Genomic DNA, 22,237 nt, shown 5'->3' with positions numbered 1-22,237 from the left:
CCTATGTCACTACGATCCACCGCAACTCGAAGTTGGCCACTTTGGCTGTGATGACCAAGGCGTCGTCGTGCGGTATTTGGACCCCTCAGAGGTCATCATTAGTGAAGGTGATAGATGTGTCGTGCCTTCTCCCGTGACCTTGGTCGTCGATCTAGTACAGTCGAGCATATCTTTTCCGACCCAATCTGCTTTCCCCTCCGGCGGTGGCTCCTCCTGATATAACGTGCCTTCTCCATGTTGTGGTCGTGGTCCTTGTGGAACTCGCAATATTTGTCTCGGTTCCTCTTATTACTTTGCATCTTCATCTTCTCGGGCCACCTGACATAGTTGTGATCGCGGATTTGCATCAGGATTTCAGACCACGGAATATTAAGCGGCGTGAAATTCCGCTAGGTTGGCGGAGGGGTCCGAGGTCTATGGTCGGTCCGACGATCCTATCTCTTGTGATCTTTGTCCGACCTCTCGGACTTTCGCTAGTCGATCTCTCTCCTCTTTCTGTTGGGCTTCTCATCCTCGTCTCTGAGCTATGGCTGGACCTTTTTAGCATTAATATACTTTTGCGTGTGGCCCACTAGCGCGGCCAATGTCTGAGGAGGATTTTTGGAGATGGAGAAGTTGAATGGGGAAGGGCGGAATCCATGTTGTATGGCCGTCGCCGCAACTGATTGGTTGAAGTCCCTGACTTGGAGTGCTTCTTTTTTGAACCTCGCTAGGTAATCTCTAAGAGACTCCGCCTTTTGTCGAACCTGCATAAGGCTGGCTATAGTTTTCCAATGCTTCTGACTGGCGGTGAACTGTGCCAGGAACTGGGTCTCTAACTGGGCCCATGATGTTATGGACCTCGACGTCAGAGAGGAGTACCATGCCAAGGTTGGGCCCTACAACGTGGTCACAAGGGCTTTGCACATTAGTTCCTCCGACGCGCCGTGTAGCATCATCTGAGCTTTGAGCACCGCGACATGGTCGAAAGGATCGGAGTTCCCATCGTACTTGTCGAATTGGGGGGCTCGCCATCCAGTAGGGGGTATCTCGTCTACGATGTCCTGGACAAAGGGCGGCTCCTTGGTAATATGTGCGGTGGCTTGCACAGGTTGGTCTACGGCGATATTTACGCTCTTGTGGGTCGGAGTGTGTTCTAACTCTTCCAAACGTTGCCGAAGCTCTTTGATCTCAGCATCTCTGTTGTCTGGGGCTGCAGTGTGTATGGCCTCCCTCTTGGGTCGTGTGGGGTGATCCATGACCGAACTTGACTCGGCGACAGAGACCACGAAGGGTGGCGTCCGTTTAAAGAGACTTTCTTTGGCAAGGATGCGCATTGACTGGCGTGTCAGGCTTTGGTGGTCCTATCCACGGGAGCGGGCAGTAGAGGCGGGCCTTCGGGTCGTGTCTTGCCTCATACGCTCAGACCGCTCTCCCCTTACATCTGACCGGTGCGCTTTGGGGTGGCACAGCAGACCCTAGTGTCTGCATGAACTCGAAGATCTTATCGACCTTGTCCTTCATGGTTCAGAATTGCATTGGATCTACTGCAACCGAAGGTTGAGGGGCTTCTTAATGCGAGGAGTCACGGCGTTGGTTCTCCTGAGACGGGGAATGGCCTACTGATCGCTCAGACTGGTTCTTAGGCATCTTAATTGGCCTTGAAGCTGCGTGGCAAGAAATTTTTTGGGAGAACCGAGGTGGTGCACGTCTGAGGAGGGCAACTAGATAGTCTTTAATGGCAAGGCGGGGCCGAGCTTCAAGGACAAGGCCGCGCTTCAAGAACTGTGATCAAGGGAGAAGTCAGAGGCCCAAGGAATTATCCCCGGGTAAGTACTTTGACGCTCAAATCAGTAGGAGGTGGTGGATGGTCGGGCCGAGCTATAAGGGTGCTGGTCTGAGCTAAGTAGCAGTATGGGTGTCAGAAGTCGAGGATCCCTTACCTCGAGCATGGAGTACTTTTTTATAGTCGGAGGGTGCGTATCCTGGTCGGAGTTGGGTTCCAGGGAAGATAGAGCTCCCCGCCGAGTTTACAGGGGGTAGAGTCCTACTCCTCGGCGGAGTTGTCTTCCCATCCTTATCCGCTAGGCGAGCTTATCCGTGTGGCGTGTAACTGACGTAATCGGTGGGATTACGGTAATACCGAAGCTCGGTCAAACTACACCGACATGGCTGAGCTGTGACAGGTGGCCGTGGGCCTCTAGGCCAGCTCAAACATGTCCCCAACACTATGCAAATGGAGTGTAAATTTCAGTTCAGAGTAAATTTGCACTTTGGTTTATTTTTGCCTATGTTTGATAACATTACATTATTGACAAATGACACATCAATGTATGTTTACATTAATAGTAAGATTTAAAAGTACATGAGTAAAAAAGAAGTAAATTTGCATTTAAGTGGGCTTTTGATAAAAAAAAAAAGCAATGCTTTATTAGTATTCGTGTTTGCATCCATTATAGCTAAAAGTCTATTTGGTAAGAAGATAAATTTATCGATACAAAACTAATCCAATTTTGCAATTTATATGAACCGTTTTATACTCTATATATTTGCATTCACACTTATTTGCATCGTTTCCAAAGACAGCCTCGGTGACAGATTTTAAGATGGTTTGAAGTTTGAACTCAAAAGATATAAATTGCACTACTGCTCACATGTATGTTAATTCAAGGTTTTCAAATTTTTTTGTCCATAGAGGAGTTTGAAGACCTAATTTCAGATTCATATTTACCTTTGTCTATGGAAGTTGCAAGGGAAGATACTCAAACAACTTAATCACCTTTTTTGCAGGCAATCAAACATGACGTCCACTGAAAATATATATAAACAAAAAAAAGCCTTACAAAGTTACCTTGTAAATGCTACGGTTTATAATTTATAATAGATTGATAGCTTTTGACAATTGATGTCATAGATTTTTCTCTTAAGAAATAGAAACCATCCAACGGTTTTGAATAATTGAAGATGGGGCTAGGAATGGGTTTGGAGTTGTTGGCAGCAACAAGACCATATCAAATGGTTGATGGGTACAGATCTTTAGAATGCTGATGAGGATGGAGTCGATTGACACAATACAAGCAAAGTTAGAGCGAGTTTGTATGGAGATTCAGTCTTCTTTTTCCGCTGATCATGAGATAAGGAGATCCGTCTCCCAATTGAATTGAAATAACATTTCAAAATTGAGTAGCAAATGATTGAAAATTTAATATATATATATATATATATAATATATATATTTAAGGGTAAAGGAGTCTTTTTATTTATTTTGTCAGATATATATTTATTAAAGCCTCTCTCTCACGCTCTGAGAACTACATTTAATATTAAGTTGATCAACACCAATTTCTTATATTGAGAGGTGTTCATCGAGTCATGAGACACTTTTCTCCATGAACCCATTTACATATTCTTTTCGTCAACCCTGCTTGTGATTAAAAACAATAACTTGTTAATTGTCGCAAGATATTACAATTGAAGGAATTTTAGAAGACTCTCTAGGATCAACACTTTGTTTTGGCCTAGTGCTGTTCTACCACGTACGTTTCAAAAAACGATTTAGAAGACAAAATTGGTGGGCCTTGGATTGCATATAAAGCAATGATGCACATGTTTTATTTTTGTTTTTAGGTTAGAGATTTTGGCTGTGTTTGGTTGTAGTGTAATTTTACTTTCAGTAGCACAAATGCATGGGAGTGCAAATGAAAAAAAACCTTAAATTCTCGTTTAATTTTATTCTGGTTTAACTTTATTTTGCTTCATGTCTTAATTTACTTCATTTGTACCGTAATCAAGGCTATGTAAAAGATAGCATTATTGTACCTATTTTTTTGATACAATTTTATGTTCTTTTGATAATTAACTTTTTGAACAAAGTTAAGGCTAGGGGTGATCATGTGCTGGGCCCGGACCAGGCTTTGCACTTATGGTAACTGCTATAGCTTAGGCCCAGGCCTGGCCCAATCCGAGGTTCCGGGCCTGAAACATAATCCCTAGCCTAGGTCTATATGGGCCCGGGCCGGGCCAGACCTGATTCTGAGCCAATGTCACTAATATATAAATCATTATATATCTATATATTAAATGACATAACATGCATATAAACTTATGTTATACATTATATAATATAAAATATTACATATAATATAAATTATACATGTCATGTTATAATATTTATATATAAAATATATAATATAATGTAAAATAACATGTATACATATGTATACATTATACACAAAATGTGTAAGTTTAAATATATGCAGGCTGGGCCGGTCCCGGAACGGGCTGAAATAATCGCCCCTAGTTAAGGCATTGGAGCATAAGATAGTTGGAGCATTTAATGATGGCCCACATTTTACACCAATTTCAAACAAACAATATGAGTGCAAAAACGATTTAAAATGTGAACCGTGTTTGCATTCATAAAATGAAAAAAGGATAAACATGCAATGTACATATTGCGTTTGCATTGCAACCAAACGCAGCCCAAACAACATAAGATTAAATTTAAAACAAGAAAAGGATCAAGATTTACACTCAAATCATTAGCACTGCCATAATTTTGCATCAGTGTAAATTCATTTGCATTGCAACTGTCTTAGGGGTGAAAAATTTTCAGGCTTTAATTTTCTAGTTAATTTAGAAAACTAGACCAAATTATTAATAATATAATTATTAATAATATAATTATTAATATATGTAATATATAATACATATGTTTAAACCAGTGTTTTCAATCCGACATTTGTGCGGTCTATTGAACTGTTCAAGCTGTCTTCCGGTCGAGATTTCATGCCCAGTTTTAGTAAAACTTGACGGATAATAAAAAACAGTTGACTTGGTCAAAAACAATTCGATCCAAACGATTGGACCATTAATCCGTTTGACCCAGTGATCGGGTTACTTTAATGTCTAATTGAGGTGATTTTTTTATATTATAGATAACTTTTCGAGATCTATGTGTTGCAAAGCATTGTGCTCCGCTATTTTTGTCAAAACAAAATGGCCTCAAATTGTAATTTTTTATATTTTTTATAAATAAAAAATTTAAAACTGAAGTAAAAAAGATTAATTAGATATAAAATAATACATATATTATATGCAGAACATAGTTATACCTTATTTATTGATAAAATACATGTCTATACATACCTATACACAAAAATATATATGGTGAACCATGACCCAGAGGCAAAAACGATTTAGGCTCCAGGTTGGTTTTTAAAACATTGGTCTAAACATATGTATGTGTTTATTCACTTAATGTTTCATAAATTGTTGTTCCTTGTTTCAATTTTTAATTTATATTTGAGAAAATGTGAATATAATTAATTTATATCATAGTAATAGATGGTATATGCACTTTAACATTTCAATATAGTATTTAAATTATATTTGTTATTTATTCAGGTATGCATCATGTTATTTGGGCTTTCTAATTAGGGGTGCAACTTGGGCGGGCCCAGCCCAAGCCCGAACCGACCCAACCTGGAATTTTGCTTGGGCTGGGTTTGGATTTTTGGTCCTCGGGTTGGGTTCAGGCCCAAAAAGTCGGATTTTTTTATTTTTCAAGCCGGGCTCAAGCCTAGCCCTTAGGTAGCCCAAGCCCAGCATGGCTCAATTATATATATTTATACATATATGTGTGTATATATGTAAATGTTTCATACATATTTACATACATACATAAATATATGAATATATATTTACATAAATACATTTATATATGCATAATTTTAGAGTAGGTTCATTGAGCAATCCGAGCCCAACCCGGCCCCAAACCCAACCCAACCCAAGTGCATCAAATTGTAGGACAGGCTAGACTTGGGTTGGGAAATTTGGGCTTGACCTCATGATTGAGCCGGATTGGGCTTTAAGCCCAAATTTTAAGGTCGGGACTGGGTTGACCATAAACTCGGCCCAGCCCGCCCGACTTGCACAGTTGCACCCTATTTCTAATTAAGCCTAATAGAGTGGCCCAAACTGGATTAAAAACTAGACCAAACGTAATACATTAATGGTTCCGTAATACAATGGTTTGATCTGATTTTATTTTTATACTAAAAATGTTTGATTTGGTCTTAAAAATTTTCAAATAATAATTTATTTGTTTCATCTGAAATTTTCTCTAAACGAAAACAAATATTCTTTTCAAAGGAAAAAAGTACTTTCTCTGATTTGATAGATTTACCTTGTTTTTTTTTCTCATATATTTGAACATGGATTAATGCCGGGAAAAGCAAATATTATTTTAATATGTTCATTTTATTGCTACAACTAACCAATGTTTTATTTTGTTGTAGTGTCAACATAGCAAAACCCCATGGCATTTGCATGATGAAACCGAAGAAAGTTTGTAGTCAAAACACAGGAGAACAAGCCATGGTTTTTTTATAATCCTGTGTTTGACATCAAGCACACAGACAAAGAAACAAAGGGAAACCATATTCCATTTTCTTTTATCAGTAGCGTAATTTTCCATACAAGCTGCACATGCACCAATATGCATGCATTCTATAAATTCAAACTCTCTTTCGCTCTTTGTTGTCATTTCTGGTTCTGAATCATCACCAAGCTAGTTTTGAAGATGAAGTCTCTCTGCAGCAACACCCGTTCAGTAGTCTCTCTTTTCCATCTCTCTCTCCTCCTCGTTTCAGCTTCTCTCCCATCTCTCACCCTCTCCTCTTCTGTTCGTTGCAATCCGCATGATAAGAAGGTCCTTCTGAAAATCAAGAAATCCATAAACAATCCCAACCTCCTTCTCCCCTGGGATCCCCAAATTGATTGCTGTGATTGGGACTACGTCGTCTGCAACCCTCAAACCTACCGAGTTACCCAACTCGCCTTCTTCCGAGCCTACATCCCCGGCCAAATTCCATCGGCCATCGGTGACCTTCCCTATCTTGAAACCCTCTCCTTTGATGAAGTCACCCAGCTCAATGGTACCATCCCCTACTCCATCACCAAACTTCGGAACCTCAAATTGTTTCGTCTCAACTGGACTCCATTCTCCGGCCGCATCCCTGAATTCCTCGGCCAACTCAAGAACCTGGACTACCTCGATTTGGGTTACAACCAATTCTCTGGTCCAATCCCGGCTTCCCTCGGTGATCTCCCAAAACTAGAAAACCTTTACCTCAACCGGAACAACCTCACCGGAAAAATACCAGACTCTCTGGGAAAACTCAAGAGCAATCTTACTTGGTTCGACCTCTCCCATAACCAGCTTTCAGGTAAGATACCGAAGTCGTTGGGCGAAATGAACTCCAAGGCGATAATTCTATCCAATAACAAGCTGGTAGGAGACGCGTCCTTGGTGTTTAAAGCGAAGGGAACAACGGAGCAGATCGATTTGTCACTGAACCAGTTCGATTTTGATGTAACCAGAGTGAGGTTTCCGAAGACTTTGACATATCTAGACCTGTCACACAACAGGATTCGTGGGAGCATCCCCAAGCAGGTCACCGAATTGAATCTGCAATTCATGAATGTGAGTTATAACCGGTTGTGTGGGAAGATTCCGGTGGGTGGGACTCTGCAGCAGTTTAGTGTGGATTCGTTTCTACACAATAAGTGTCTATGTGGCACCCCACTGCCCAAATGTAAATAATTAGTGTGGATTCTTTGAAGCTTTGTCTCTTTACAATTTTACTTGCTGTGGTGTAAAAGTATGTTTAAATTTTATTTAATGAATATTTGTAATTATTATTATTATTATTATTATTATTATTATTATCATCTTAATCTCAAGAGTTGATGCCGATTAATCTACTTGCACTTATTTGGGAGCGGTGGACCGCACAAACACCGATTATGGACAAAGGCTTTCGCACCAATGTCCTGCACATTCCCACCGACCGGAATCTTTCCACACAACCGATTATAACTCAAATACAAAAGCTGGACATTCACCTCTGTCACCTGCTCCGGAATGCTGCCGTGAATCTTGTTGTGGGACATGTGTAAAACTTCAATGCTCCTTGGAAATCTCACCTTGTCAGATCAAAGTCCAGTTGGTTGTGAGATAGATCGATGTATCTTGCCGCTCCATCCTCCCTCAACCACTCCGACGCGTCACTGAGCTTGTTATACGACAGGTCGACCTTTGAGATATTAAGCGATTTGGGGACCTTGCCGAAAAGCTGATTGTGAGATAGAAAGAGAAAGAAAACCGTCTCCAAAGTCGTTGTTGAATCCCCCAAATGAGTCGGGGATGCTTCCGGTGAGTTCGTTCGACCGAACGTCAAGAACTTCGAGCCTGTTAAGATTTCCGAGAGAAGCCGGGAGTGGACCGGAGAGTTGGTTGTAACCCAAGAAGAGAGAGTTGAGATTTTTGAGTTGGCCGAGAAATTCAGGGATAGGACCCGAGAGGCTGGTGTTCTGTATTTCTAGAAATTCGTGGTTGTGAAGTTTGGTGATGGAGTAGGGGATGGAACCAGTGAAATTGGCGATGTCTTTGAATACGAGATAGTTTAGGTACGGGAGGTTTCCGATGGCCTCCGGGATGTGGAAAGGGGCGTGGATTGTGTAGAAGGAGAGTTGGGTGACACGGCCGGCGGTGTTGCAGTCAACGTAGTTCCAACTACAGCAATCGATACTGAGTTTCCATTGATTCCAAGAGTCGAAGTAATGGAGGATGCTTAGAGATTTCTTGATTTTCCAGAGCGCTCTTCTGTCAGATGGGTTGCAGAAAGAGGAAGCGGAGATAAGAGATGGCAGAGAGCAAAAGACGAGGAGGAAGAGTAAGAGAACAGAGAGAAAACAGCCACACTGAGGAGTATCCATTTCTCTAATCGAGATCGATCTGAGTTCTGTTTCTACGACAAAAGGGAGAGTCCTACGTGTGTGTATAAATAGATGGAAATTGTGGGCTAGTAGTCAACTAAGATGAGCTCGTTCATCTTTTAATCCTCATTGGAAGTCTGTATACTTCGGTCGTATTCAATTTCTGGTATCGTAGATATTTTGCATGCAGTACGCACTTCTAGCTGGTTGAGATTTGGCTCTTAGTTGTGACCGACGACACCTGAGAAGAAGAGGAAGGTGAAGGGTTTTCGGGGAGTTCTTTCGTGGGGAATACTTCGTTGGCTAAGTTAGAATTTTGAGAAAAACTCAAAGAAAACACAAAGAGTTAAGAGTGCTGAAAGTGTTAGTTTCAATACCTTTGTTTCGTAAGGGTTAGGGTCTTCTTATACCGGAATTCAGTCACATCAGGCGTAATCGCCACTATCCTAACCGTTACTGCCAGGACTGAGGTGGCAGGTGTAGGCTGCTACTGCAGGGTACGGACTCGTCAGGCGTGCGATGCATTTTAGAGACAGTAGGCACGACGCCGCCTGGCACGAGATGTGGGCACTGCCACCAGATCCGACAGGTACGGATGTCAGGCGGATCTTCCCTGTAGGCTGTCGAGCTACTTTGCACCGAACCACCTGAGGCTGAGCAAGTACGAACATGAGTTTCGACGGTGCTGCCCCGAGGTGTTTCTCTCTCGAGACACTTAGCCAAAAGTTGGGGTGCTCCCTTCTTAAGAAGGGAGAGCTCGGAGCCCCTTAGGAGGAGCTCGGGTCCCTTTGCACGGGGGAGCTTGGGGCGCTCCATCCTCAGGCTTGGGGTGGGCTGGGCCTCGCCTTTCGACGAGTTGCCACACTTGCTGAGTCGTTTGGTCAGGTCTCGGCGAGCTTGTTGCGCCGAGTTATGGTCAAGCTATCGCATTGAGTTGTCACTTATACCAGGTCATGTCCACGTGTTTGGGCCAAATCAGCCTACATCAATTGTCAATGTCCATGGGATGGGATAAGGCAATAAGCATAGAGAATGAGACGGATCCACCAATAACTCTCTTTGGCTTTCTCTGGTTATTGCTGAAATCTTCCATCAAGTTTCATAATTACAGTCATTTCTTCTAAACTTTTTCACATAATTGTAAAATGTAAGTAGACTTTTTTATTAAAATTCTCTAGTACGAAAATGTTTAAAATACTTATATAATTATTAAAATGTTTGTTTATTTTTCAAATTTTAATAATAAATAATAATATATATTCCTGATTCAACTTGTAAGAAGTTGCTGGAACCAGCGGTTATGGCCTATGGGTACATTGTTCTTTTTTTCCACTGAATAATCTTGAGTTTTTTTTTTCTTTTTCTTGTTATTATTTGTAATTTTTTCTTTGTAATACCACTTCTTTGGTGTCGTATCATACAAAATGAACAGTGTTTTCATTACGCTAAGAATTTATCTTCTAATTTTGGGAAAATAATTGAAATCAGACTGATTCAGTACTTGGTGTCGTATCAAACAAAATGGACCGAGTTTTGGTCCAATTTGGTCAAGTCCGGTTTAAAATCTATTAACGAACTATGCAAATCCGATCCAAGCCAAATCCAAGATAAAGTCCAAAATCCAAACGAACCCATTTTTACTGCAAATGACTTGATTGGATTCGACCTGATCTCTTTTAATCCAAACACTTGATCACCTTCATATTCTTCCACTCTCTCTTCCTAGATCATCTCTAATAAGGAATATTGGACGGCTTTTTATAGGGATGCAAATGGATCAGATTGGATTTGAATAAGGGTATTTCTAAATCTAATAAGGTAGTACATATCCAAGGTCCAATCTAATTTGAAGATTGGCTCGGATCTCACAAATAGTAATTCAAAATCTGAATCTGGTAAGAATGTTGGATTCTGATCTGATCTGATTCAAATTCTGAAAATTTTAATAAAGTATTAAAAGAAGATAAGCATAACAGTTTATATAAAGAAAAAACAAAAAATATAAATAACTTTGCAATTATTTTCATCATGATATTAATATATACACATCTTTTTATAAAAATTTTACAAAAACTGCAATATAAATATATTTATAAATAAATATCCAACAAAAAGCTATCTAATCCAATCAAATCCTATTATCCTATCCGACCCAATCTAAAAATACAACATAAGGCTATCTATATCCGACAAAAATAGGATCGGATTTAAATTGGGTTGGGTCATGATATGATCCATTTGCACCTTTAGCTTTTTGAGAGAAATGGCAAAAGAAGGTATTATCTCAATCATCAGCCCCATAGTCAAAATGTCTCTTTATTTTCACTTTTCTCTTTTGTAGATTGGAACTAACCTACAATTGAACAATTGCACCAGAGGGTGGTGAATTTAAGCTGAGCAAAGCTGAACTTTTGGCTATTCGAGCTCGGCTTGATAGAAAGCATGAGCTTTGCATCTGGGTTCAAGCTCAATTGAGCTAGAAACATGAGCTCAAATTCAGCTTGACTCAAAGGCTCGTATAGAGCTCAGTTCAATTCAAGCTCCACAATGAGCCAAGTTTTATATAAAAAATTCAAAATTATACATATAAGAAATTAAAAATATTATATATAATACAAATGATTAGGCTCAAAAATTTTACAAGCTGAGCTCTCAGTTTAGAATAAACTGAATCATGCTTTTCATGAGTCGAGTACAAATAACTTGTAAAAAGCATGATTTATATCAAAAGGAAGAGATAAAAAGATGAATAGATAAGAATGGTGGTGGGTAAATGAATAGATAGGTGAAAAGATGAAAAAGACTATAGTGAAGATAAGCGAAGTTGAGAAAAAAGTATGAAGGGGAAGGGAGGGGAGAAATGAAGATAGAACTGAACAAGGGGGTAAGGATGCAAGCGATGCGGATTAGGCTCAGTTTAAGCTTAACACAAGCCCAAGCGATGCGGACTAGGTTTGGATTAATCAATGGTCATTTTTGACATCTATTAATATAAATATTACATATATTATACAGCTTATACAATATATATAATTCACATATGCCCGGGTCGGGTCCTAATCGGTTCATGACAGGGTGGAATTGGTACCGACCGAATAATAATTGAGACAAGAATATCGGTAGGGGTGTAAACGGATTCAATTTTAATCGGATGAGGCAATATCCGAATTCGAATCCGATTAGAAAATCGATATTCAAATTCGATTCAATATCCGACGGATATTGAAAATTAATATCCGAATTCAATCTGATTAAATATTCGAATATTCAATTCGATTCGAATTCAATTAATTAATTATTTTAAATAATTAATAAATATTTTATTGATATAAAGTATATAAATATATAAATTATATAAAATATTTTATATATTATATATAAGAATTAAATAATTGATTGAATTTGGATATTTATCGAATCAAATCAGGTTATATCCAAATTCGAATCCGATTAACTATTCGGTAAGAATAGGATGTCCGAATTCAACCGATTATATATTCGAATTATCCGAATTCAATTCGATTAATTCGAATATCTAATTCGAAATCGGATTTTCGAATACCATTGACACCCCTAAAATTATGAACCGGAACGAACCCATTGGGGCGAATACTAGAACCAGAATCAATCTAATCGATATGGTTCCATCGGGTCCATTGGGTTGGACCCGACCCATTGAGAATAAAATAATAAAAACATATTTATGTGGTATTGTTCACGTTTTAAAAGACATCTTAATAAAGTTAATTAAGTAAATTAATTAAATTACACTAATTAAGATAATTAAATAAATTAATCAAATTGCTATGTAAGTTAAGAAATTGAATAAGTAAATTAGATAAATATGTTAACTAAATTAATTAAGTAAATTAAATAAACAAAATTAATCGATTTAAATAAGTAAATTAAGCCAATTGAGCAATGGTTTAAAAGCCAACCTGAAAGCAAAACCACTTTGGCCATAAACTTTTGGGCTTAGGGTGTGATTGCCTGGTCCAAATGGATCAACCCACAACATTTTAAAAAATTAAAAAATACCCGAGAACCATTCACCAGGAGTTTAATGGTTTAATCGTCTGGTTTTTTTTTTTGTTTTTGGAAAATTTTGAGCTAAGCATAAAATAGAATAAAATAGTTGATTGATTCCTAGGTCAAACGGTTAGACTGCCCATGTCAACAACAATTTTAAAACCATGTAATAAAATGAATTAACTAATTGATTAAGTAAATTAACCTAAGTAAATAAAACAATTAAATAATCAAAGATAATTGAGGCAAATATGTAAATTAAACAAATACAATAATTAAAGAAACTAAGTAAATTAATGTAATTAAGTAAATTGCGTTACTAAGTTAATTAAGAAAATTAAGTGATTGTTAGTTTCCTATTAATTAAGTCAATTAAGTCAATGTTTTAAGTAATAATTTACTCTTATTTTTTGTTAATTTAATGACTCCAATTTGATAATTAAAGTCCTTGAAGTAATTTAATACCTAAAGTGGCCTTTTCAAACTTGAGAGGTGCATGTTTTAACTGGATTGGAAGTTGGAGTAGAATACATGGTATATTGTTTACAAGGTTAGGAAGTTAAGATCAACTGTATGGAAGTTTACCTATCAATACTAAAATAACTATTACACGGGCAAAGAAGATGAAGCAAATGGGTTATTTTGACCCGTTTGACAATCAAATAGAAATAAAATTTCACTGAAACACCTGACCGAATTATTACTCATTCAGATTTATTACCATTTATAACTTTTCTTGGCTTGAGACTAAGAAAGAAAAAGTAAGAGAAAACTAAGCAAAGTAATATTAGGTTAATTAAGGTAAAAAAATTTAATTAATATATGTTATTTCATTATTATATTAGATGATTAGATGACAATTGGATTTTTATTTTTATTTTTCATTAAAAGATAGAAAATTTATTAAATAAAGCATACATTGTTTAACAATTAAATTGAAAATGAAATAAAATGAACGTAAATTAATAAATGTGTTTACAAATTTCAAAATGATTAAATTATTAACATATGCTTAGTTGAACACTAGAATGATTAAATAATTGGGAAAATAGTTAAATAATTAAAAATAAAATGATTTGATAAAATTGATTAAAAAATTAATAAAATTGTAAAGGTTAAAATTAATTAATATTAAGGAAAATTTCCCGATAGGTATTCTATACTTTAGGCCATATGTCAATTTAGTACATAAACTTTAAAACCTGACAATCTAGTACCCAAATTACAATTAATAATTACTGTTATTATAAATATTGTTATTAAAAAATACTGTTAATAAATTTAGTAACCCAATTTTAATGATTACTGAATATTACAGTAATTTAATAAATATAAATTAGTTATTATAATTAATAATTATTTTTATTATAAATGTTGTTAATAAATAGATATTTACTTAAATTTTACTTTAAATTAAAATTATAAATACTGTTAATAAATATAGTAATTATTGTTATATTCAAAATAAATAAAAATGTTATTAAAAGTATTGTTATTGATTATTTAATAAAATATTATAATTACTGACTATTACTAATAAATACTATTAATTTAATTTAATTTTGGTAATTATTAATTTAATGAATATTGTTAATAAATCCTATTCATAAATTTAATAATTAATGTTATATTAAAACTATCATTAATGATTATTTAATTAAATAGTACAATTATTTATTATTATTGATAAATGTTGTTAAAAATGCTCTAACAGCCGACTCTTTGACCATTTAGTTCCAACAAGTGGTCCATTCTGACAACAAAAATTCTAAGCAAAAAATTATGGAACCATTCTGGCCACCGGTTTTAGGGTCGACAGTTCGATCATCCAATTCGAACAGATAGTTCGTTCTGACAACAAAAATTATAGGCAAAAAATTGAGCTTGTGAGGTCCATTAAGTAGTATCATACATGTTATGTCATTTGAGTATCTGACTCATATGACCCGAAAACAAAACTGTTTTGGCCATAGGTTTTTGGATCAACGATTCAGTTGTTCGGTTCGAACGAACGACCTGTTCTGACAAGAAAAAATTATAAGCAAAAATTTACAGAACCATTTTAGCCACCAGTTTTCAGGTCAGCGGTTTGATTGTCCAATTTGAATGGACAGTCCGTTCTGACAACAAAAATTGCAGGCAAAAAATTGAGTGTGTGAGGTCCATTGAACAGTATCATACATGTTATGTCATTCAAGCGTGTGACCCATACGACAAAAAAATGGAACCGTTGTGGCACTAGTTTTCGGGTCTACGATTTGATCGCCTAGTACAAATGGATGACCCATTCTGACAACAAAAATTAAAAAAATAAAAAAATAGTTAAAAACCATTGAACAGGTCAATGGGTTGATGATTCAACTACTCAGGTCAATGGGTCATTGACCAATTCAATGGTTTTTGGCCAGGGACCAGGATTGGGGTAAAACGAAACTGGTTGCCTAGATAGTTTTCAGTTAAAAGAAAAAACAAATGGTCCATTCTGACAATAAAAATTACATGCAAAAAATTGAGTGTGTGAGGTCCATTAAGCATTACCATACTTGTTATGCCATTCGAGCGTGTGACTTATACAACCTAAAAACGAAACCGTTCTGGCCACCGATTTTTGGGTCAATGGTTTGACTGTTCAGTTCGAATGGATGGCCCGTTCTGATAATAAAAATTAACAAAATAAAAAATGACCAAAAACCATTGAACGGGTCAATGGTTCAACTGCCCAGGTCAATGGGTCATTGACTAATTCAACGATTTTTGGCTACAGACCAAGATTAGAATAAAACGGAACCAGTTGCCTAGATGGACAATTAAAAAAATAAAAAACAGCAAACAACCATTGAACAGGTCAACGAACCAATAATTCGATTGTTTAGATCAATAGATCATTAACCGATTCAACAATTTTTAGCCAAAGACCAGATAAACAGGTCAACAGGTCGAGGATTCTATCCCAGCCACTACGAAGCAAGGCCCCTCCGCTAGTTTAAAATTTAATAAAACAATTCATAAAATGATTAAACAAATGATAAATTACTAAATAATATTATAATTTGTATTATGCATAAAATATAAGTGATATATAGCAATTACATATTTATTAATAATTTATATGGATAAATAACAACTAATATTCATTAAAATTAGTAAAATTTCATACATAACAGCAAATTTCCTCATGCTTTATTACGGGATCATTCACTAGAAAGCTTCTCCATCAAATACATGCAATCCTATTGTTTCAAGAACTAGAGAACTAGTATCCAAGAAGTGGATAGTTCCACTCCTAAACTTTCTTAAAAGAAAAATTCTGTAGTTTAGACACATGTATATCCACATATATTCAATTAAATATAAAGCATGGGACCCATTAAACAAACTTAATTAATCTAATAATTTTTATTTCATTGTAAGAATAACTAAATAGTTATGTTATTAATGTTATTTCATTAATTAATTAATAGAAATTTATTAAATAAAACATAAAACGATTAAATAGATAAATAAATAAAAGTTTGAGAAACGAATTTATAAAAAATAAAATGGTTCTCTTTGAAACCAAAGGGCTTTCTAGACATCTGATTTATTTTTTTCAATTAAATAGCAATCTCGAATTAAATATAACAAATAAAATTTGAATCTTGACAAAATTATATATAGGTACAATTTATGGGGTCATTCGCTAGTTTTGTCACTAGCCCGGATATTTTCCCAAAAACCATTAATCTGTCAGCAATCAGATGGTTAAACCACTAAACCGCTCAATTAACCTGGGCAACAATTCATGGTTCAATAATAAAAAATCATAATTATATTTTAAGAACTAAAATGACAAAAAAATGTTAAAAATAAGAGGACAGTTGAGAGAGAGATTTGAGGGAGGAGTCGACAGCCGTGGCCTCCTCTCTTCCTCCTCCTCCCTCCTTCTTCTTCTTAACCACTCTTCTCACTTGCTTGAAATTTTGGAAGAGGAATGGAGATGCAAAAGGCAACAAGCTTGAACGAGAGGAAGAGGAATGGGCGGGATAAGCCAAATCAAGTTTTTTGGAAGTCCAATTTCCTTAACTCTAAGGGTGCAACTCGGGCCGGTAGTGTGGACTGAGGGTTCAACTCAGGCGGGTCCAACTCGAGCCTGAACCAATCTAATCCAAAACTTTACATAGCCCAAACATGGCCTGAGCCCAACATCAACTGTTTGGAAATTTACCTATCAATACTAAAATAACTATTACACGGGCAAAGAAGATGAAGCAAATGGGTTATTTTGACCCGTTTGACAATCAAATAGAAATAAAATTTCACTGAAACACCTGACCGAATTATTATTCATTCAGATTTATTACCATTTATAACTTTTCTTGGCTTGAGAGTAAGAAAGAAAAAGTAAGAGAAAATTAAGCAAAGTTATATTAGGTTAATTAAGGTAAAAAAATTTAATTAATATATGTTATTTCATTATTATATTAGATGATTAGATGACAATTAGATTTTTATTTTTATTTTTCATTAAAAGATAGAAAATTTATTAAATAAAGCATACATTGTTTAACAATTAAATTGAAAATGTAATAAAAATGATTGTAAATTAATAAATGTGTTTACAAATTTCAAAATGATTAAATTATTAACATATGCTTAGTTAAACACTAGAATGATTAAATAATTGGGAAAATAGCTAAATAATTAAAAACAAAATGATTTAATAAAATTGATTAAAAAATTAATAAAATTGTAAAGGTTAAAATTAATTAATATTAAGGGAAAATTCCCCATAGGTACCCTATACTTTAGGCGGTGTGTCAATTTAGTACCCAAAGTTTAAAACGTGACAATCTAGTACCCAAACTTATGAAATGCAACAATCTAGTACCTACCGTTAATGGACCGTCCATTATCTATATCACGTGATCTCATGTGCAATTTAATACTTTTGAAAATGTCAAAATTAGCCTTGGACATTGTTCATCATCTTCTTTGTCAAAAAAATGAAACAGACCCCAAACTCTCAACAGTCCATCATTATTTCAAGACAAAAACCCAAGAGCCCAAAATAAGGGTTCGCCACTCTATCCTCCAAGAGCCCAAAATAAAGGAAGCGACAAACCCATGTTTTTAAAACCCAAACTTCTACAAGAGTCCGAATCTGCTAAACCTTTTTTTCTTAACTCTCGTTTCTGCCAGAGGCAGATTCGAATTGGGGTTTTTCACTCCTGGTAATTCTACCAACAACCGGTACCTGGGGATTTGGTATCGTGGTGTGCTCCTCAAACGCTTGTGTGGGTCGCCAACAAAGACCGCCCAATTCCAAATAGGAATGGAGTGTTTACCATTGCCGGGGATGGAAACCTCCAGATTTTAGATGGTGAAGGAAAAGTAGTTTGGTCTACAAAGGTTGCAACTGCAACCACTAACACCACCGCTACTCTCTTGGATTCTGGGAACCTTATCCTGACGGCAGGAGGAAGAGGAGGAGGAGAGAATGGGAATCACAACCCGATATGGCACAGCTTCGTTTATGATGAACGCAACCCATCGAATACGTTCCTCCCAGGAATGAAGCTGTAGGCAAACCAGATGCTAAGATCATGGACAGATGAGTACGATCCAGCACCAGGAGCATTCACATTTGAGCATCATGATAATGGATCAACCGTCTATTGGAGAAGTGGATCATCGGATGGATTATCTTTCTTAGTGACCTACTTGCTATCAAATTACAGTGTCGACGCCAGTGATTATTCCAATGGAAATCTGTTGGACCAACTCACAAGGAAAAGTATTAACCCATCCCAAGTCAATAGAAGCGTAATAAAATTCAATTACAGGAACACAAGGCTGAGAAGCCATGCGTGGGAATTGTTATGGTCGTTACCGAACGACAACTGCAACGTCCACAAAGCTTGTGGTGCCAACGCTGTTTGCAACGTCAATAATACGCCGGCATGTGAATGCTTGCCTGGGTTCCGTGCCCAATCGCAGGAAGATTGGGATTCCGGCAACCATTCCGGTGGGTGCACGAGAACCACTGCAGATAACGAGGTATGGAAGGAAGACTTCGCCCCTTTTAACATATTGAATGTAAAGGAAGCAGAGTCGTCGCAGTTTGAAGCTAAGAATGAGGCCGAGTGCAGACAAGAATGCGTTAACAGAGGCTGCAAAGCTTATTCGTCTGAAGCTTCTGATAACCCAATTTAATATATATATATATATATGTATATAAATAAGATTACTGTAATTACTGATTATCACAGTAATTTAATAAATATATAATTAGTGATTACTGTTATTATAAATATTGTTATTAAAAAATACTGTTAATAAATTTAGTTACCCAATTTTAATAATTACTGAATATTACAGTAATTTAATAAATATAAATTAGTTATCATAATTAATAATTATTTTTATTATAAATGTTGTTAATAAATAGATATTTACTTAAAGTTTACTTTAAATTAAAATTATAAATACTGTTAATAAATATAGTATTTATTGTTATATTCAAAATAAATAAAAATATTATTAAAAGTATTGTTATTGATTATTTAATAAAATATTATAATTACTAATTATTACTAATAAATACTGTTAATTTAATTTAATTTTGGTAATTATTAATTTAATGAATATTGTTAATAAATCCTATTCATAAATTTAATAATTACTGTTATATTAAAAATAATTAAATAATATTATTAAAACTATCATTAATGATTATTTAATTAAATAGTATAATTACTTACCATTATTGATAAATGTTGTTAATAACGTTCTGACAACCAACTCTTTGATCATTTAGTTCCAACGGGTGGACCATTCTAACAACAAAAATTACAAGAAAAAAATTATGGAACCATTTTGGCCATCGGTTTTCAGGTTGACAATTCGATCATCCAGTTCAAACAGATAGTATGTTCTCACCACAAAAATTATAGGCAAAAAATTGAGCTTGTGATGTTCATTAAGTAGTATCATACGTGTTAACTCATTTGAGTGTGTGACTCATACGACCCGAAAACAGAACCGTTTTGCCCATAGGTTTTTGGATCGACTATTCGGCTGTTCGGTTCGAATGGACGGTCCGTTCTGACAACAAAAATTACAGGCAAAAAATTGAGTGTGTGAGGTCCATTGAACAGTATCATACATGTTATGTCATTCAAGCGTGTGACTCATACGACCCAAAAAATGGAACCGCTCTGGCCACCGGTTTTCGGGTCAACGATTCGACCGCCTGGTACAAATGGGCGACCCATTCAGACAACAAAAATTAGAAAAAATAAAAAGACAGCCAAAAACCATTGAACGGGTCAATGGGTTGACAATTCGACCACTCAAGTCAATGGGTCATTAACCGATTCAATGGTTTGTCTGGATAGTTTCCAATGAAAAAAAAAAACGAATGACCCATTCTGGCAACAAAAATTACATGCAAAAAAATTAGTGTGTGAGGTCCATTAAGCATTACCATACGTGTTATGTCATTCAAGCGTGTGACTTATACAACCTAAAAATGAAACCGTTCTGGCCACCGATTTTTGGGTCAATGGTTTGACTGTTCAGTTCGAACGGGTGGCCCATTCTGATAATAAAAATTAACAAAATAAAAAATGACCAAAAACTATTAAACGTGTCAATAGTTCAACCGACTGGGCCGATGAGTCATTGACTAATTCAACGATTTTTTGCTACAGACAAAGATTAGGATAAAACGGAACTAGTTGACTAGATGACCGATTAAAAAATTAAAAAACATTCAAAAACCATTGAGCAGGTCAACAATCAATAATTCATCAATAGATCTAAGTATTAATCATTAAATGGTCAAGAAACGTGGAGCTCATCTTCGTTGACTTCTCAAACCAATGCTCTGATAGCGATACATAGCCCACAATTTCACTGGTTCCATCCCCTACTCCATCACAAAACTTCAGAACCTCGAAATACTCCGTATATCGAACACCAGCCTCTCGGGTCCTATCCCTGAATTTCTAAGCCAACTCAAAAATCTCTAGAGTCTCTATTGACCTACAACCAGCTTTCTGGTCCAATCCCGGCTTCTCTGGCAAGCCTTAACAAGCTGTAAATACTAATGCTATATTCGAACAAACTCACCGGAACCATACCCGATTCATTTGGGAGTTTCAAAGACGGCGAATACGGCGGTTTCACTCTCGATTTATCTCACAACCAGCTCTCCGGTGGAATCCCAACATCGATTAACGTCTCAAGCATCGACCTGTCGCATAACAAACTCACTGGAGACGCATCAATGTTGCTGAGGGAGAATGGAGCAGCGGAATGGGTCTACTTATCTCCCAACCAACTCGACTTTGATCTGACGAAGGTGAAGTTTCCAAAGAAGTTAAAAGTTTTAGATTTGTCCCAGAACCAGATTCACGGCAACATTCCGAAGCAGTTAATTAATAAGTCGGATTTGGAAAGAATGGATTTGAGTTATAATCAGCTGTGCGGAAAGATTCCGATCGGTGGGAAAGTGCAGAAGATGGGTGCCAAATCCTTTGCCCATAATCGCTGTTTGTGCGGCCCACCACTCCCGAACAAGTGCAAGTAAACCAGTCTGCATCCAGTGAAAGAAGACACCTTGCATCACTGCCTGAGAATTTTGATTTCAACAAGAATAATTTCTTGTAATAAGGAATTTGCTGGAACATGCAGATATATATGAATGCTGTTCTCTTCTTTTTAATTTTTTTTTTTAGTGAATAGTTAAGATAAAGTTCTTTTCTGTTTCACTTGGTTTTCAAAATCGGGCTGGACCGGACAGTCAGACTGGAAAAACTGGGAACCGGTCATCTGATCTGACTGATTCCGTTTTTCCTCTAAAATCGTTGATTTTAGTCAGCAAACTGCTGAACCGGCCTATTAATCATTTGAACCATTCGAACGGTTTTAATCGTTTCTCAATTTTTAAAATTTTTTTTTCTGAATAAACTGACCATTTGGATCAAACGATCGAACCATTCAAACCAATAACGAGACCCCTGATTGGTTCGATTTTAAAAACCATGCTGTTTCATGTTGTAACTTTTCTTGGTGTCATGTCCATGGTTCCATGCCAGCTTTAAGAATTGTTTTGCCTGCAAGGAAATTAATTTGAATGGTAACATAGGTTCATGGTTTGATGAAATTCTTTGGAAGGATTCAAGTTGGGTTGGATTTTATTTCGAAGGATTCACCACTTACCGTCTACCAAATAATACTGTACAAACTATATATACATAGGTATCTATAGATTTAAGTATTCAACTCTTTCGCTTCACTCCGTTTTTCATATTTCTGTAATATTCAATAAATAAGAAAAATGGTTAATAAAGAGAAAGATTTGAATATTTTTTTTTGGAAATTGTAAAATAATCCATATAAAATTAAAGGGCTGTAATTTAATATTTTATTTTGAATTTCGTTTTAAGCTCTTATCATCATGAAT

At 36.1% G+C, this 22,237-nt stretch overlaps 3 protein-coding genes and 1 pseudogene across 3 annotated transcripts; 3 read left to right on the top strand and 1 right to left on the bottom strand.

The window, feature by feature from the left end:
- The first annotated feature begins 6,319 nt into the window (after positions 1 to 6,319).
- Positions 6,320 to 7,643, top strand: LOC148802717 (polygalacturonase inhibitor-like). Its single transcript, XM_088898817.1, has one exon. The coding sequence runs from the start codon at positions 6,563 to 6,565 to the stop codon at positions 7,583 to 7,585; it is 1,023 nt and encodes a 340-aa protein (XP_088754943.1). The 5' UTR covers positions 6,320 to 6,562; the 3' UTR covers positions 7,586 to 7,643.
- LOC148802716 (uncharacterized) lies at positions 7,638 to 10,117 on the bottom strand (annotated as a pseudogene).
- Positions 10,118 to 18,360: 8,243 nt separating this feature from the next.
- On the top strand, positions 18,361 to 18,981 carry LOC148802715 (G-type lectin S-receptor-like serine/threonine-protein kinase At4g03230). The gene has a single exon (XM_088897963.1). It carries the CDS (start codon positions 18,361 to 18,363, stop codon positions 18,979 to 18,981), a length of 621 nt encoding a protein of 206 aa, XP_088754089.1.
- A 1,897-nt stretch (positions 18,982 to 20,878) lies between these two features.
- On the top strand, positions 20,879 to 21,361 carry LOC104603585 (polygalacturonase inhibitor-like). Its single transcript, XM_010267650.3, has one exon. The coding sequence runs from the start codon at positions 20,879 to 20,881 to the stop codon at positions 21,359 to 21,361; it is 483 nt and encodes a 160-aa protein (XP_010265952.1).
- The last annotated feature ends 876 nt before the right edge of the window (positions 21,362 to 22,237 follow it).

The sequence above is a fragment of the Nelumbo nucifera genome, chromosome 2 (assembly GCF_055504915.1).
Source record: "Nelumbo nucifera cultivar China Antique chromosome 2, China Antique-T2T, whole genome shotgun sequence".
NCBI classification, from domain to species: Eukaryota; Viridiplantae; Streptophyta; class Magnoliopsida; order Proteales; family Nelumbonaceae; genus Nelumbo; species Nelumbo nucifera.
Note: the sequence above shows the minus strand (reverse complement) of the source record. Positions and strands in the feature narration are given on the sequence as shown.

Excerpts from the sequence above, each read along its gene's own strand:
- LOC104603585 (XM_010267650.3), top strand. The coding sequence starts at position 20,879 with ATGCTATATTCGAACAAACTCACCGGAACCATACCCGATTCATTTGGG.
- LOC148802715 (XM_088897963.1), top strand. The coding sequence starts at position 18,361 with ATGCTAAGATCATGGACAGATGAGTACGATCCAGCACCAGGAGCATTC.
- LOC148802717 (XM_088898817.1), top strand. The coding sequence starts at position 6,563 with ATGAAGTCTCTCTGCAGCAACACCCGTTCAGTAGTCTCTCTTTTCCAT.